Consider the following 16,800-nt stretch of genomic DNA (forward strand, 5'->3'; position numbering starts at 1 on the left):
GACACTTTCAATCAGATTCCAAGGAGGACAAGGAATGGTCCTTGTGGCAGATTCTAGAACTTCTAGAAGGGTTACATGTGGCATAAACTTAATGCACGAAAATAGGGTTTCTAGAACTTGATATTAGGTGATTTAATGTGAAAAGGAGTCTTCTTTGAAGTTGGAATTAAGGTAGGAAAAGATTAGGATGGGATAAGATAAGATAATGTTGGACAAGTTTTGGATAAGATAAGGAAATTTGGATAATATTCCTTCTTTGTAGCTGATTCCTTATCTTCAAAGTCTTCAATTTAATTCTTCTAGATCTTAATCACATTCCTAGCCTCTCTTGATCTTCAAATTCGTCCATCCACCTTGCTTCATGCATGTGCAATCCATTCCAAGCCCAAAACTACTCTAAAATGCTCCAAATTGCACTTTCTTGCCAACTTTGTCAATTGAACCTAAAAACACATGAAAATAGCTTAAAACACTCTAACAAGTAAAATTTAGCTATGTCAATGCAAGAAAACAAGCTAACTAAGTCGCATAAATATGCTCCTATCAAATTCCCCCACACTTAGCTTTTGCTAGTCCCCGAGCAAAACAAAACAAACAAAACATAACCTAAATCTTTCAACAATTGCCTCAGGGATTTCCAATTCAACATGACATATTAAAGATCACCACTCACATAGATTTTAGCTATCCTTACTCTTGAGCATACACTTAACCATAGTCACCACTTACTAGCTCGCATTTAATCAATTAAAACAACATTTTGAATGTAGTAACATGCCTTAGAGAATTCCCTCAATTCCTCACTGGATGTACTCTCTATTTTCACACAGATTTTCTAACTACACTCCCTACACTAGGTATATGTGAGAAGATTGATGTAAACATGTAGACTAATACTTACATATGTATAATCAAAGAAGGCATTTTATGGAATTATTAACATGTATATGTTTATGATCTCATGAACGGAATGCCACTACTTAGACGCTAGAACCAGGGATACCATATGCTCAAACCAATTTAAAACTCCACATATTGAAACACATAACAATCAAGATCGAAGTCAAAGGGTTGTAACGGGGCTAAGGTATTGGCTAACAAAGAAGGGTAAGGATAAACAAAAGTTCTTAAAGTAATAGTAAACAAAGTAATGAAATAAACACTTAGAATTCACTTTTGAATGCAGAAACCAACTTTAAACACCAAAGGAAGATTCACACATCACTTAGGGCCATATTCAGCCATATTCAAACTTGTGGACCCTTTCTTCAACAACCAATACTTGTGAGTTCATTCTCACTTATTTTCAACTCTTTTTTTTTTCTGTCCCTTCTTCAACTTTTTCTTCTTCCTTTTTTCTTTTTCACATTTTTTTCCCTTTTCCTTGCTCTAGTCTTTCTTTGGCACACAAATCATACGTTCTCCTAGATTCCCACGAAAATCCTTCCCCCACACTTGTTTTTCTGCAATTTTTAGATCAAAAGGAATTCCCTCTAAGTCATGCTTTACTATACTTTAAGAACAAGGGTATGGATAGTCCTATTCTAGGCTAGGTAAGGATAATGTGGGCTAACAAAGACAATAGCCTAACTAAGGCTCAAAGGGGTTAAACCTACAATACATATGCAAAGGGTAAGGCTTTTTGGCTCTGGTTTTAACTAAACAACTTCATCTTGTTTTATGTTATGCACTCAATTTTATGCTTTGAATGAAACAAGTATGAGTTCTAGTATTTGGAACTATAGTGATGAAACGCATTCTAAGTAGTAGTAACCAAGCAAAGAATTAATGAGATCATGCAATGACTTTAGAAAACAAAAACATCTTAGATTAATAACTCTCCAAACAAAGTTTAGGCTCAAGTCTCTTAGGGTTGTAGCATTAGTTTGAGTTTCTTCCTTCAAGCATGTTACAAAAACTGATTTTTTTTCCTTTGTGATTACATGTGAATTCGTAAATGTCAACTACAACTAAGCATAAACCAAAGAGCATATCAAACTTCCATCCATGTTTGTAACTTTCTTTAATAGTCATGCAATTAAAAACCAAATCCTCATCATTGTGTTGGAAGGTATCCTAAGACACAAACAAACACACAAACAAAAACAACTCTAAAAACAACTCTTTTTGGGTTTTAAAACACTCTTTTTTTATTTCTTTTTCAAAATTTCGGATTTTCTATTTAAGACACATAAAAATACTTCAAAACACACTAAAAACACTTAAAAACAGTGAATAACAACTTTAGAAGTGATAGGTGATAAAATCCCACGAAAATCATGCAAAAATAGTTTGCTTACCCCCCCCAACACTTAAAACCAAACATTGTCCTCAATGTTTTAAGCATAGACTCACAAACAAACAAACAAATAACACAACTAACAAACATGACAATCATGGCAAAGTAAAAGCAATAAAGAGTAGGGTTTAGGAACACAAATCTGGTTGTGGAGCCGGAGATTCCTAGGTCTTCTTTATTTGAACGCATAGGTTGCCTCCCAAAAAGCACTTGCTTTAACGTCTTCCAGCCGAACGATACCTCCTTTTAAGATCCCCTAGGTCCCATGGCATGTAATTGATCTTTGAATGGGAGGTGTTACTTGAGATGATCCGATAATGGTTTAAATTCTAGAGTGGGTGCCTGAATCATTAACAACATATTAGTATAAAACAAAATTGAAATTCGGGGTGGTGGCTTACCTGTGTGCTCTGACATGAACTTAAGAATAAACACCCCTTCGAAAGTTGTAGGACTAGAAAATTCAGCTAGATTTGGTGTTTTGAGAGTTATGACTTGTCCCGTGTCATAAAATCCAACTTCTTTGGGATTTGTTGTCTCAAGTATATCCTCTTTAATGAATTCTAGACATTCCCCAACCACTTCTTGCTCTTGATTCTTTGGGAAGGTTTCGAAGATGCCTTTCTCACCCTCTTCTTCCTTGGATTGCATGATCCTGCAAGGAATAGGGACATTTGGTGGAACGAGGTTAGAAATAATTAAATTTGGAACAACCTTACCTGAATTGGATGGCGTAAGAGCAATAGGTGCCTGCGGCAAAGGTGTTTCCACCCTTGCCGTGGGTTGGGTATGTTCCTCTTCCTCAAATTGCAATCTTTCATCTTCCTTGTAATTTGATTTTGATGGTTTAGGGTCTTTTCCAACCTCCTTGCTACTTTTCAAGATGATTTCCTTGGCAGTTTCAAATCCTCCATTCGGATTTGCAATGGTTGAACTAAGGTTTGCCTTGGTCTCGAAATTGTCCTACGAACTCTGCTATCTGCCCAATTTGCTTTTCCAAGTGGTCCAACCTTTTGTCTTGATTTTGCATTGCTTTGTTTTGATTTTCTTGCCCTTGAGTTTGGTTAGGCATATTGTATATGAGGTTGTGGTGGCTGCATAGGCGTTGAATAAAACTCCTCATATGGCTGCCAATATCCTTTGTGTTTGACTTGTTGAAATTCCCACCACATAGAGTTTGAATGATCACTCCAATCTCTTTGTGCACATTGATTTGCTTGATATTCTTGCCTATAAGAAGCACCAAATGTAGGGACACTTTGCATTGTGGACCCTTCGGCATACTGTGATAACTGACAAGTAAGATTCACTATTTGAGCTTGAAGTTTAGCAATTGCCATGTCTTGCTTCTCTAGTACCTGAAATCAAAGAAATAAAACTAAATCAAATATCAAAAGAAAAATAAACAAACAAACAGAGGGATTAGCAATTTTACTAATCCCCGGCAACGGCGCCAAAATTTGATGTGAAATATCCTAACACTCAAATTAAAACCCTATGATTGTAGTATATGAAAGTAGGGATCGTTTTAGGCTGGGGATTAGAAGGGATGCTAATCAACACAATTAAGACACAAAAACACTAACTAGACTCTATAGACTCTAAACTAACTTAAAACACTCAAAACAGCAACAAACACTCAAAAAGACTCAATTTTAGACCTAACAAGTGTTTTGGACGAAAATAAAACTTAACTTGACTCAAAAGACTCAAAGAAAACAGATTTTGACTCAAATAACAAGACTAAATGAAAGGGGGATTGGTTTTGACGAATTTAAAACTTAAAACAAAAACTTTGTAGAAAACACTTTGTAAAAACGAAATTAGGTGAATTAAATGGGTGAAAGGCTAGTTAGAGGGTCCTTCTCCACACATGATATATGCATATAAACCAATTTCCAGTTATTTTTCCTTTAGACTATGAATGACAACACCCCAAGTTAGTTGCATCGCACAACTAACCATCAGATTTTCCTTATTTCATTGAATTAGATGGAATACGCATCTAAACCAAATTATCTTTCTCAAGTTCCCTATATGAAACGCATGATAGATATACACGTCAAAAGTCATTAGGTTCTATGAAAATCATAAGCATTGACAAGGCATTCATCACTATGAAACGCATGAGACTCATACCAAGGATTTACTTAACACGATTGTGACTAGCAACCTCCACTACTTGTGAATATAAGTGAATAACTATTACGTGGGACCCCCTTATACTCTAGCATCAAATTCATGCATGCAAATTAAGTGTCGACCCCCAACCCACATACATAAACAAGTTTTAATAACTTAGATAAGCAAATCACATTCATGCCTTAAAAAAACAATAACTGGATGGAATCAATTCATATAAAACATATAATCATGGCTTTGAATTCACCTCCAACTAAAAAGAAATTAGCTCCACATGTTCGCAAAACAAAGATAATTAAACTTAAACATTAAAAAGAAAGATAGAATACACATAGAAACACTCCAGGTGGCTCCTTCTTCCTTCCTTGCTGCCAACAATGGGGATTTGTGAATTTAGGCTCTCGAGGTGTGGTGGATGGTGTGGTGTGAATTTGTGGGTGGTGATTTTTGAGTGTTGTGGCATCATGTATTTATAGGGTGAAGGGAAGGCACGAAATTGGGCTGAAAAGGAGAGGAATTAGGACTCCAAATCCCCAAAGAACAAGGATACTTTCAATCAGATTCCAAGGAGGACAAGGAATGGTCCTTGTGACAGATTTTAGAACTTCTAGAAAGGGTACATGTGGCATAAACTTAATGCACGAAAATAGGGTTTCTAGAACTTGATATTTAGGTGATTTAATGTGAAAATGAGTCCTCTTTGAAGTTGGAATTAAGGTAGAAAAAGATTAGGATAGGATAAGATAAGATAAGGTTGGATAAGGTTTGGATAAGATAAGGAAATTTGGATAATATTCCTTCTTTGTAGCTGATTCCTTATCTTCAAAGTCTTCAATTTAATTCTTCTAGATCTTAATCACATTCCTTGCCTCTCTTGAGCTTCAAATTCGTCCATCCACCTTACTTCATGCATGTGCAATCCATTCCAAGCCCAAAACTGCTCTAAAATGCTCCAAATTGTATTTTCTTGCCAACTTTGTCAATTGAACCTAAAAACACATGAAAATAGCTTAAAACACTCTAACAAGTAGAATTTAGCTATGTAAATGCAAGGAAACAAGCTAACTAAGTCGCATAAATATGATCCTATCATCCCCCGCCCATCTCCCTCCCCTAACCCCTAACCTCTCCCTTTTTTCCTTATGTAAAGGATTCGCGTATAGGATTCATCAGAGCTCTCCACCCAGCACCTCCTCTGATTTTCTAGAAAAATCTCGGGATTTTCTTGTGATTTTGCGTTTTTGTTTTGAATTTGTTTGGGGGATTCGTCCACATGTGCTTATGGGGGTTTTGCATTTTTTGTTTCAAATTTTAGGTGTTGGATTTTGAGATTTAGGCAGTGGGTGAGGGGTGGGTTTTAGATAGGAAAATTAGAATGTCCTACAATTTTTCTATGGTTTTTAGATTAAAAATTCATCATTTTTAAAGATTTGATTAAGGTGTTTTGACCAAACCTCAATAACTTTCCATTTATTTAATTTCCACGTCATTAATTTAAATGTATTTATATAGAGGCATAAGGTAGCTTAGCAACTAATTGCTTATAATTTAGAAATTTAATTTCGTCAATCCTCTTCTACGCATTCAATGATATTTTATTAATAAATTAAAATAAAAAATTAATTAACTAATTCCTTATTTTCTCATTATCAGTATTAAATAAAAAGTTCTATTTCTATTTAAATCGTCTCAATAAAAAGTCTTCAATACATTCGTTCAAAAAAATAAAAAAAGTCTTCAATACATATTTTTTTTCCCAAGAAAACTACATTAACTTATTAAATTTCATGTATAGATTATAAAAAAAAATATACTTAAAACTTTGGTACATTTGAGAACAAAAGTATCGATTTTTGGTACATTTAGATTTTAAATGTACCAAGAAACCAAATGTACCAAAATTTCAAATGCCCCATAAAACCAAAATGTACCCATGGTTATGTAACCCATTTGTTACGTTTAGATTTCAAATGTACTGAGAAACCAAATGTACCAAAAAACCAAATGCATAAAAAAATCCCAAATGTACCACAAAACCAAATGTTTCTATCAGATAACCCTTTCGATACATTTACATTCCAAATGTACCAAGAAATACAAAAAATCAAATCCACTATAAAACTAAATGTGTCCATATTATAGGTAACTAGACGTAGCTATATAATCAAACAAATCTTTATTATGTGATGGGTCTTTTCAAATAATCAAATCTGACAATTCTTTTTTATTATAAATATTCTACTATATTCACAAAAATAAAATAAAAATTTTAACAAACAATAAAAAAAATGCATAGAGATGGATAATAAATGCAAAGATATGAGGATAAGAGGTAAAAAAAAAACAAAAAAAGAAAACGAACTGTCCAGGAGAAGTTGTGAAAAACTAAAATTCTAAACAAAATTGAACTTATGTGAAAAGCTGAAATTAATAACCAAAATTTTAGGAAAATGTTTGATCAAAATTTTAAAAGGAGTGTATGTTTAGTCTAAAAAAATTCAAAAACGAGACGCCTATATCAAAACGCCCATTTTAGATATGGGCATGGGTAAGGGAGTAGAAGTTACAGACAATGTTGGAGACGAGATTAGCAATCCCATGCTTTATGCGGGGTCTCACTAGGATGACCTAGTGAAGCACTTAATCGGAACAAGTCCGACTTAATCTCATTTAAATTTAGTCCAGCTTGCACCAAACAAGGGATTAGTAGTCTTAGCAAAGCAATCTAGTCCAATAAACTTTAACGAGGGCAAACAAACACGGCCTTACACTTTATAAATGTGCCTATAATGTTTCTTTTGTGAACTTTTGTTGCCAAGTTTGAAAATAAGTCTGGGGCTTTTTCAAGGAGCATACTTGGTTCAACTAGGGAAGTTATTTTGTTGGTTATAGAAGAAAGTTTTGGTAGGCGACTATTGAGAAGCCAATTTATATTGAGTATGCAAATGATGTGCTTTAGTCTATTTTGGAACTTGGAAGAGCTTCTATATTTTTCTACATTCATAACACATATAGTGATCATTTTTTTTTTTTTTTTTTTTTTTTTTTTTGCAATTGAGGTTGTTGATAGAATAAGATTGGTTTATATGATCTTATACCTTCCCACTTTTCCCATATATATATTTTTATATTAATCTACTAATGTAAGCCTCTTTTCTGAATTTCATATTAAAAAAAAAGGTTTATAACAAAAAATAAAAATAAAAAAAAATAAAAAATGACCATAATAACTAAACCAAGAAAAAAATTGAACCGAAAAAAAAATCGAACTCAATAAAAAATTTCAGTTCGATTTTGATTTCAACCAAAAACCGAATCGAATAAAACCAAACCCACCACTACATTTTGGAAAGAATAAAAAGTGGAGACATAATCGTAATAATGAAAAATGAATGATGCCCCTCAGGTCCAAAGAATATAACTTAATTAGGGTTTCACCCACACATATAAAAGGCGATGATAAACCCCCGCTTCTCCTCTCTCTTCCGTAAACCCTAAATCCCCAATCTGAGCAGCTGAATCAAAATCTCGGAGATGGGGACGGTTCCAGGGCAACTGATATGGGAGATAGTGAAGAAGAACAACTCTTTTCTGGTGAAGGAGTTCGGGAGGAGTCACGCCGGCGTGCGGTTCACCAAGGAGCCCAACAACCTCCTCAATCTCCACTCCTACAAGCACTCTGGTACATTTCACTGCATCCCCTTCCATTTATTTTCTGTTAGGTTCCGAGAAAATATTGGGTTTTTTTGGTTTTTAATTGAGAGATGGTTTCAATTAGGGTTGGCAAACAAGAAAACCGTGACCATTCAGGGTGTGGGCAAAGATCAATCTGTGCTGCTGGCGACAAGTAAGACCAAGAAGCAGAACAAGCCCGCTGCTCTGTTGCATAAGTCTGTGATGAAGCAGGAGTTTCGCAGGATGGCCAAGGCGGTTGCGAATCAGGTAAATAAAAGTTCCAAAATTTGGCCTGCTGAGTGATTGTTTACTAAGACCAGGATTGCCAGTTTATTATGCAGTGATAAGCCTTGAAATGCTTGAAGTATCGTTTCTAATAGATTTTGAAATGAAATGAAATGAAATGCACTTCGTTATGTTCGCTTCTAAGCATGCATTGTGTTTTTTTATTAGATCGAATTTGTTATGTTAAAATCTTATAGGTTTATGCTGCAGTGATGAGCCTTAGATGTTAGAAGGATCGTTTATTATGTTTCTGTGGTGGGAATTTGTTCCCACTGTTCGTTCAATAAAATACACTTGTTACGCTTGGCAGGCATTGTGTTTTGATTAGGTTGGAATCACTATGTTAATCTTTTCTATATATATTTAGGCAAGTTTTATGCTTTTCTGTGAAAAATTTGAGATGCGATTTCTCAAGGATCTGAATGATTAGTTTTCTAAGAAGATACTTGTAGTTTTATGCTGCCGTGATAACTTTTAACATGTTAGAGGGATCATTTATGGAATTGCTCCTTCAGTGAAATCCTCTTGTTTTAGTAAGAAGATACTTGTCTGTTTATGATGCAGTGATGAGTCTTAACATGTAACATAGAATATTTAGAGTGTTTTCCCTTCTATGAAGTATTCTTGTTAAGCTTGTCTTTTGAGCATGCTTGTGTTTTTTATTATGCACTGGACTCTCTTTCTTAGTCCTCGTGTTGGAAGATTCAAGTATCATCATGTGTTTTATTGTATTGATTCAATGAATCTTTAGTAGCCTTGTCGGGTGTCTCTTACGTTATTTGTCTCTGTTTTTCATTTTGTGTTCCCCATCAATGCAGGTGGCGGATAACCATTACAGGCCGGATCTGAAAAAAGCAGCCCTTGCAAGGTTGAGTGCTGTTCACAAGAGCCTCAAGATTGCCAAGTCTGGTGTCAAGAAGAGGAACAGGCAAGCTGTTAGAGTCTATGGCAGGAAGTGAGTTATAGGGGGTTATTTTTCATGATTTTGGATTGATCGTGTTGTCCTTCGAAGCTCAGTTGTATTTGGATTTTGAGATTATATTCAGTTTGTTTTGGATTATTTTCGTGGATATCGAAATTATGAGTGTTGGATTATTTTTTTCAACTAAATGGAAGAGATTACAAGTTAATGTTCATATTTGCAAGCACCTACATTAAGCATAAACAAAACAGGGGTTTTTTCTCCTGGACATGTTGTATCCAATCAAATGAATATAACATAAAATTCTGTGTGGTAATATTGACGTTACAAAGAACTGCGTCGTTAACTGAATTATTTGAATAACTTCTTGAATTTCTAAACGAACGAATGAAGGTGGAACCAAGTATCATGAATGTCTGCTGTACATATTATAAGCGGGCTTGTCTGAAGGTTCCAATACAGAAACCACATGTTCTGCAAATCTGTGGAACGTCCGACCACCATCCAGAATGCACTCCGCCATGACGGACGAGTCAAGATGAGCAACATGTGGTCTTTTGGGCGACCGGTTGTCCACGCATGTGCACGGTGGATGGTTTGTTGGCACTCATAGGTTGCGTTGCTATCCTGCAACCCGAAAGCAAAAGGAAATGTTACGGAGACTGAATTACTCTTAGATCATGGATTCATAGAGAAAAAATAACATCTAAGAGGAACTCACCTGTTCTTTATCTCAGCAACCATAGTCATGAATGCCTGCTCTACATTAGTCGAATTTTTGGCGCTCGTTTCCAAGAACGGAATTCCTAGCTCGTCGGCAAATGCCTAAAAACCGGGGGATGGGGGAGAAGAAAATTTTAACAACGTAAGTTAGAAATGTTTAAGTTGATCAATGATGCACGCTTATTGAACTTATGACGATTTGATTTCACCGAAAGATTAATTAGTAACGCAAATACCTTGCTAGCTTCAGAAGAGACCACTTTCTTGTCAGCCAAGTCACTTTTGTTTCCAACCAAGAGCTTGTTCACATTTCCAACTGCAAATTTATCGATTTCTTGCAGCCAGGTTTTGACGTTGTTGAAGCTCTCTTGGTCCGTGACATCATAGACAAGCTAGCAACAGAGTCAGGAGAATCTGGTAAATACTTGCAAAATACCACATTCACGAAGAGAATCCTATGAAAAGCTTGTAGAACCAAAAATCTACGTTATGGGATATAAAGATGTGAATCAATGCTTACGATAATGCCATGGGCACCGCGGTAGTAGCTGCTTGTAATTGTTCTGAAACGTTCTTGACCAGCAGTGTCCCACTACGGAGAAGAAACGGAGATTTCATATTTTCCGGTAATGCACTTTGATTTCAATCCAATCCGGGCTTAATAATAAACATACTTACGATTTGAAGTTTGACAACCTTCCCGTCTTGCTCCACTGTTCGAATTTTCTAAATAGAGGAAACAAAGAGATGAAATCACTGCCATGACATCAAAGTAACCAGATATCAGAAATGCTATCATATGTGATTTTACTTACAAAGTCAACACCAATGGTACTTATGTAGCTGTCGATGTAAGAATCGTCCTACAGAAAGTGAGCGGAATCGTCAATAAAGCTTCAAAGAAGGTCACCGCCAATTTAGAGTGCATTATGCAGAATAAAAGCATTCGTCTGGTCATCGGAATGTTGTAACAGAAGACCGAAAACTCAGATCACTAGCGCGGGTGCCACGCGTGCTAGTGCTACAAGTTAGCGATGATTAAACTTTAGGAAGAAATGCAACTGCATAGATTAGCCATAGTGTATAATATCCAGCACACGATAAGTGAGGCGGTAATGCTGTACCTTGGTTAATGGTGGTGAGGCGAAATTGCACTCAGAATACAAATATAAAGAGAAGAATTTTATGTGCTTGTATGGTCGAAGGGTGGCATATATATGTTAAGAAAAACATCGCCCTATACACAACATTGTTAAACTTTTACCGCAAATCTCAGTAGAAGGCATGACTTGCCAACGCCGGAGTCTCCAATGAGCAAAAGTTTGAAAAGATAATCACTGCAAAATGGGGGAAGAGAACTAATTGGAACCTCAAACATTATGCTAAAGTAATTACGCAAAGAACTCAAGAATGTTCATGAATCATCAAATCTTAATAACAAACTACACTTATTCTGTGACAACTAATGTGATTAACCGATAATATGCCATGTGTATCTGATTTATTGCATTGGAACGAAATTATACAGGAAGTCAAGATCTAGATTCCATGAAATCAATCAAAAAGATTATAGGTGCCAAGCCACAATCATTTCACAGGTTCCTAAGATACTCATCTTATTTAGCAAGTTCGTGGATCACAACTCATATTTTATGTTTCTAGTTTTTGAAATGAAATGGGATCCCAACATTAAATTTCGTAAGAAGTTTCTTCCACCAAAATGGCAAATCAAGAACCAACCCACATACCCAAAATTCAAATCCAATTAAAGGAAACAACCAGATATCAATCACACAGGAATTTTCAGCTATAAGAAAAACGTGAAAAACATGTAGACATGCATGCAATTGGTGATGAGAGAGAGAGAGAGAGAGAGTACTATTCAGGGATCATGACTGGGTTGATCGACGAGGAAGATTGAGAAATGGAGCGTAGAAATGTTCAACTGGGTCTAAAATTACGTAATTGGGAATGTTAAGGGGGGGAGGGAGGGAGGAAGAGAGGAAGAGAAGGAGAAGACTTTTCTGTGTGTTTATAAATATGGACGGTCAGTTTGCGTCACATTGAAAGGTTCGTAGTTCGTACTACGTCCTACTCAGCCACCAGCTTGGAACCTGACCCCACAAACACTTACCTTCTTTTTTTTTTTCTTCTTTTTTCGTTGGACCTATAACATGGTCATGTGGCATTACCAGGCATTACCACTATTTCACTCAAAGTCTTAACACATCGACATGTTTTTCCTTTTTTAAGTTTTTTTTTTTTTTTTTTTTTTTTTTTTTAAAGTGGACAACTAATGGCAAGTCACGGTTATTCTCTTCTTTAAGGCTTGGAGAGACTATGGAGAATTTCACCTTGCCCATAGCTACAGTCAAGCAGACTCACTAGTTCAGAGCATTGAATCCAGAACCTCCCACATTTTTTTGTTTATCAGAGAGCCCCAGTCTACGCCCTTACGTCAACATGTTTTCTATTAATATATATTCTAAAAGTTAGATATATGAACTATATCATCCATCCTTATTATAACACTTAAAAATAATACACTATGTGATTTATATTCTAAATACCATTAAAAATTTCTCAATTAACAAAAGACACACCACACTAATAGCGCACAGCCTACCATATAATTACTTCACTACTTAGGGTTGGGCTTAGCACAATAATATTCTATGTCGAATGATTCAAATTTCCGTGTGAGAATAATTACATGGGAGTTATGGTAGTTGGTCGGAGCAACTTATAAAATAGCACTAAAAAATAAAAGCATAAAAACATGACAAAAGAAAGTTTTCTAAGGGTGAATTAGCTATGACAACCACAGCAAGTGTGCGGCTCCTCAATAAACAAAAAAAATGTGGAAATCCTCGGGTTTGATGCTTCGAACTGGTGAGTCAGTTTGATTGTGACCACGGGTAGACTAAAATTCCCTATAGCCTCTCCGAGTCCGAAAGAGATGGATAATTGTGACTTGCTACCAGTTGTCCCATATTTCTTGAAAAAAAGAAAGAAAGAAGGATAGCCAAGTTAAAGATTGAAGATGAGTCAACCATTGACGGAATTATCCCTTGTAATCGCTACAAGCCAAGAGTTAGTTTGTGAAGTTGAGGTTTGATTATCAGAGAATATGAAAATCGTGGGCTTTGGTTACTGGTTAGTAGGTGGAGTTTGAAGCCAACTTAGTGGGGATTTAATTCTATTTGTGAATTTGTTGGAGCTCTCTAAATTGAAGTTTGAATATTTCATATATAATTAAGATTAGATTAAAATATCGCTTGAGTATATGTTTGATTATTATCAACTCCCCTCCCTTGAATAAATGATTATGAGAACCTTCCAAGATATTGGGAAACTATTTGCTTCGAACGTACCCCAAAAATCACCAATCATTTGGTGTCTAATATCAGCCTACACATACACACATGCGAATCAAAATATAAAAGAGTAGCAAGTTAAGCTCTCACTTCTAAGAAATTTTTTATTGTGACCGGAATACGAGTGGTAAACTACGTGTTTTTGTACAAGTGGTGGGAATTTTTATTTTTTAAGTTATTAACTTTTTAACACATATATCCCACGATTTGTATAATAATATGTGGTGTGCCACCTTATATTCCTGTCATACTAAAAATCTATCCTCACTTCTGTTTGGGCCCGAAATATTATTGTTGGGCCGAGCATAGGGTTGTGCTCAGCCCAAAGCTGTGTCAAATACTATGGGCTGCTTGATAGATTACGGGCCAGTTAGCAGGGTCCGTCGAGTCCTATCCTAAGAAGGAGTAGTCCAGATAAATAAAAAGGGTCGAGGAAGTCCTGGTGCAACTAGGATTCTCGGCCATCGAGGAATAAAACCTCGAAGGGGGGAAAGTTCAAAGTCCTAATGGGAGTAGGGTTGTTCGAAGTAAAGTTGGAACGAGACAAGGACTCCCAATCCAGATAGGGGTTCGATTCGGTCTCAAGGAGTGGGTGGGTGCTATAAATACAAGAAATCATGCAACAAAAAAAAGACCTTGAATTCAACATACAATTGCCCTGCGCAAAACCTCTCAAACATCTTGAGATATTTTATTTTCTTTTTCCGCCAACACACCTTCAGTTTGGATAAACAGCACTGTGAAGGCAACCGGCGAACATCTTCAGTTTGGATAAACAGCACTGTCACCGTAGAATCAGCCGACCAAGGAGCATCTTCAGTTTGGATAAACAGCACTGCGTCGAGGCCGACTGGTTACCTATCCAAGTCTCGGCCGATGAGGGTTTTCGAATCCTTATTGGCAGGGGTCATCTTATCAGCCTTCTCGGCGAAGTAAGGTGTCACGAGCTACGACATTCGGCGTATCAGACGCCGAGTGATTTATTGATTGGGTATTCACAAGTAAGTTTCGGAGTTCGGCATTCTGACGGCCGAACCACGTTCACCGTCAAGACATACATCACCTTTGAGTATTTGTGTCTGTATAGTCTAGTGTCGATTCGACGTGCTTATACTCTTACGAACATAATCACGGTGATCGAGTCAGGCACTGACGATTTGTGAACTTCGCAGAACTAGCGGCCTCGTCTTCAGGCTCTAGAACCTAAAGACCAAGAGTGTTCCTTCCTCGGTCGTAGTCGCAAGATTAAGAAGGCAGCAACGCGCTCAACGCGACAACAACTAATTTTACTCCTCGGCCGAGCTCGGCCGACGAGTTGGCACGTCCTGCATTCAACCAAAGGACTTAGTTAGCCTATTAGTTACTCGACTTGCGCGCCACGTAGGCTTTGTAATTTTTAAGATCAACAACTTCTCAGGACGTATGCAGAAAAAACCTTATTTCTTTTTTTTTTTCTCTTTTATAGGAAAAAAGATTAAATTAGAAAGAGAATCCTCTGTTACAACCATAACCAATACAGTCAAATCGATAAGCTTGTAAGGCTGAAGAGGAAGACAGTGATCCCAAAAATGGGGATTTGAAACCGTAACTCCCACATCAGCTAGACTATCATCCACAAAATTAGCTTTCCTAAAGACATGCCTCCAGTGAATAGTAGAATGGAGGTGTCAAGGGGGTTTCCAAACCCCAGTAACTAGATTGATAATCAAATGGGAGTCTCATTCGACTTCTAGATTATTGATATCTTTCTTCCTAGCAAAAAGAAGGCCCTCCTTCAGAGCACAAGGCTCCACAATCGATATCGTGGCCCCATCAACATTGCAGGCTCCAGCACCCACCGTCAATCCTTGTTCATTTCTTACAACAAAACCTACTTCTATCTTACCTTGGGCCACCGAACCATCAAAATTTAGCTTAAGCCAACCTTGATCGGGAGGCCGCCAGCGGATAAGACTTTTAAGCGTCTTCGAATTTGAGTCCCCTATCTTCGCATTAGAGTAAAAGTAATCCAGACCCAACTTGGCAGCCACAGACACACGTCTAGTCGGGAGTAGGATCACACTTCGGAACACCTTGTTCCAAATTTGCCAGCAATTTAAAAGGGATTTGCTTAGAATACTCAAATCCTTCTTTTCAGAACAGCAAAGAGAATCCAGCCACTCACTCATGCTATTCCACTGGTTACAAGTACTCAACCCATAATTTAACGAGGAAAGTGACCACACTTTTTCTGCAAACTCACAACTAATAAACAAATGTACTGGAGTTTCCTCCTCTCTACCACAAACAGGGCAAGACTTATCTAAAGACTGGATAAACCTACCAAGCCTCTCTTTTTTATTTAATTTTCCACTGATCAAAAGCCAAGAAAAGATTTTGAATTTTGGCAGAATCGTTAGTTTCCACATTTTCTTTAACAATTTTTTACAATTAACAGTTTAGTTACTGTTATCTTGAATCCATGTAGCAGATTTAATCGAGAACTCCCTTGAGGAAGAAAAAATCCAAATAACATAGTCTTTGGTGTCCCTTAAGGGAATGGTCACAAGACAGTTTTTCCTTAAAATATCAGCATCCAGAATACTTAGTAATTTATTGGTATCCCAACGGTTATCATCAATAAAATCATTAACCCTTAAATTCTAGTTGATATTTTGTCTTTGCGTTTAAAGTATGAGGTAGAACAGCAGGTAAGAAAAAACCCAACAATGGGACCAGAAGACGATCTCCCTACCATTACCCACCACCCATCTCAAACCCATATTAAGAATATTCCTATTCTGAAGAATGCCTTTCCAAGCAAGAGAATGATTTTGCTTAATCTTGCAATTAAGAAAGTCACTTCTTTTCAAGTATTTACGTCTAACTATTTGGACCAGCCAGTTCTTATCATTTTTCAGCACCTTCCAGCCTAATTTGGCCAAGAAAGCATTATTAAAATAATCAACTCGGTGGATACCAAGACCATCCTAATCCTTTGATCTACAAATCTTGTTCCAAGCTACTGGAGCAAAATTTCAATCACATCCCCAAAAGAATTTCTACATTCCTTATTTAAACGTTTTGTCACCCGAGTGGGACTACTAAAACAAGACATAAGATGATTTGGCATACCTGATATATTTGATTTGATAAGAGTGAGTCTACCGGCTTTAGATATCGTCTTTGCTTTCCAGCCTGCTAACTTCTGTTTGACTCTCTTAAAAAGCTTTTGCTCGTTTACCGAGTCCTACCAAAAAATAATGTTATGTGTCCCCAAATATTTACCTATTGTAGTTTTATGTTGTATTTGAAGAATATTAACAATAGCATTTCTCAGACGGGAAGTTGTATTATCCGAGAAATAAAGAGAAGGTTTGTGAAAATTAATTTGTTGA

The 16,800-nt window shown here is 36.5% G+C and overlaps 2 protein-coding genes and 1 non-coding gene across 3 annotated transcripts; 2 read left to right on the plus strand and 1 right to left on the minus strand.

Annotated features, from left to right (window-relative positions):
* Positions 1 to 7,901: 7,901 nt before the first annotated feature.
* LOC137749591 (large ribosomal subunit protein eL28z) lies at positions 7,902 to 9,537 on the plus strand. Its single transcript, XM_068489710.2, has 3 exons — positions 7,902 to 8,123; positions 8,220 to 8,383; positions 9,220 to 9,537. The coding sequence occupies exons 1-3, from the start codon at positions 7,976 to 7,978 to the stop codon at positions 9,358 to 9,360; spliced, it is 453 nt and encodes a 150-aa protein (XP_068345811.2). The 5' UTR covers positions 7,902 to 7,975; the 3' UTR covers positions 9,361 to 9,537.
* On the plus strand, positions 8,959 to 9,050 carry LOC137709599 (small nucleolar RNA R24). The gene has a single exon (XR_011064891.2). It is a non-coding gene; the product is annotated as a small nucleolar RNA R24 (small nucleolar RNA).
* Positions 9,538 to 12,082, minus strand: LOC137749590 (GTP-binding protein YPTM2-like). The gene is made up of 8 exons (XM_068489709.2): positions 11,926 to 12,082; positions 11,311 to 11,383; positions 10,862 to 10,909; positions 10,725 to 10,772; positions 10,567 to 10,638; positions 10,283 to 10,438; positions 10,045 to 10,148; positions 9,538 to 9,950 (listed from the first exon to the last, which is right to left on the minus strand). Exons 1-8 carry the CDS (start codon positions 11,937 to 11,939, stop codon positions 9,857 to 9,859), a joined length of 609 nt encoding a protein of 202 aa, XP_068345810.2. The 5' UTR covers positions 11,940 to 12,082; the 3' UTR covers positions 9,538 to 9,856.
* Between the last annotated feature and the right edge of the window lie 4,718 nt (positions 12,083 to 16,800).

Source organism: Pyrus communis, chromosome 17 (genome assembly GCF_041283825.1).
Source record: "Pyrus communis isolate YQ-2024b chromosome 17, ASM4128382v1, whole genome shotgun sequence".
Classification (NCBI taxonomy): Eukaryota; Viridiplantae; Streptophyta; class Magnoliopsida; order Rosales; family Rosaceae; genus Pyrus; species Pyrus communis.

Excerpts from the sequence above, each read along its gene's own strand:
- LOC137749590 (XM_068489709.2), bottom strand. Across the intron at positions 10,639-10,724 it reads AGGTTGTCAAACTTCAAATC|TGGGACACTGCTGGTCAAGA; the intron begins GTAAGTATGTTT and ends TCTTCTCCGTAG. Across the intron at positions 10,439-10,566 it reads GCGGTGCCCATGGCATTATC|CTTGTCTATGATGTCACGGA; the intron begins GTAAGCATTGAT and ends CTCTGTTGCTAG.
- LOC137749591 (XM_068489710.2), top strand. The coding sequence starts at position 7,976 with ATGGGGACGGTTCCAGGGCAACTGATATGGGAGATAGTGAAGAAGAAC. Across the intron at positions 8,124-8,219 it reads CCACTCCTACAAGCACTCTG|GGTTGGCAAACAAGAAAACC; the intron begins GTACATTTCACT and ends GGTTTCAATTAG. Across the intron at positions 8,384-9,219 it reads CCAAGGCGGTTGCGAATCAG|GTGGCGGATAACCATTACAG; the intron begins GTAAATAAAAGT and ends CCATCAATGCAG.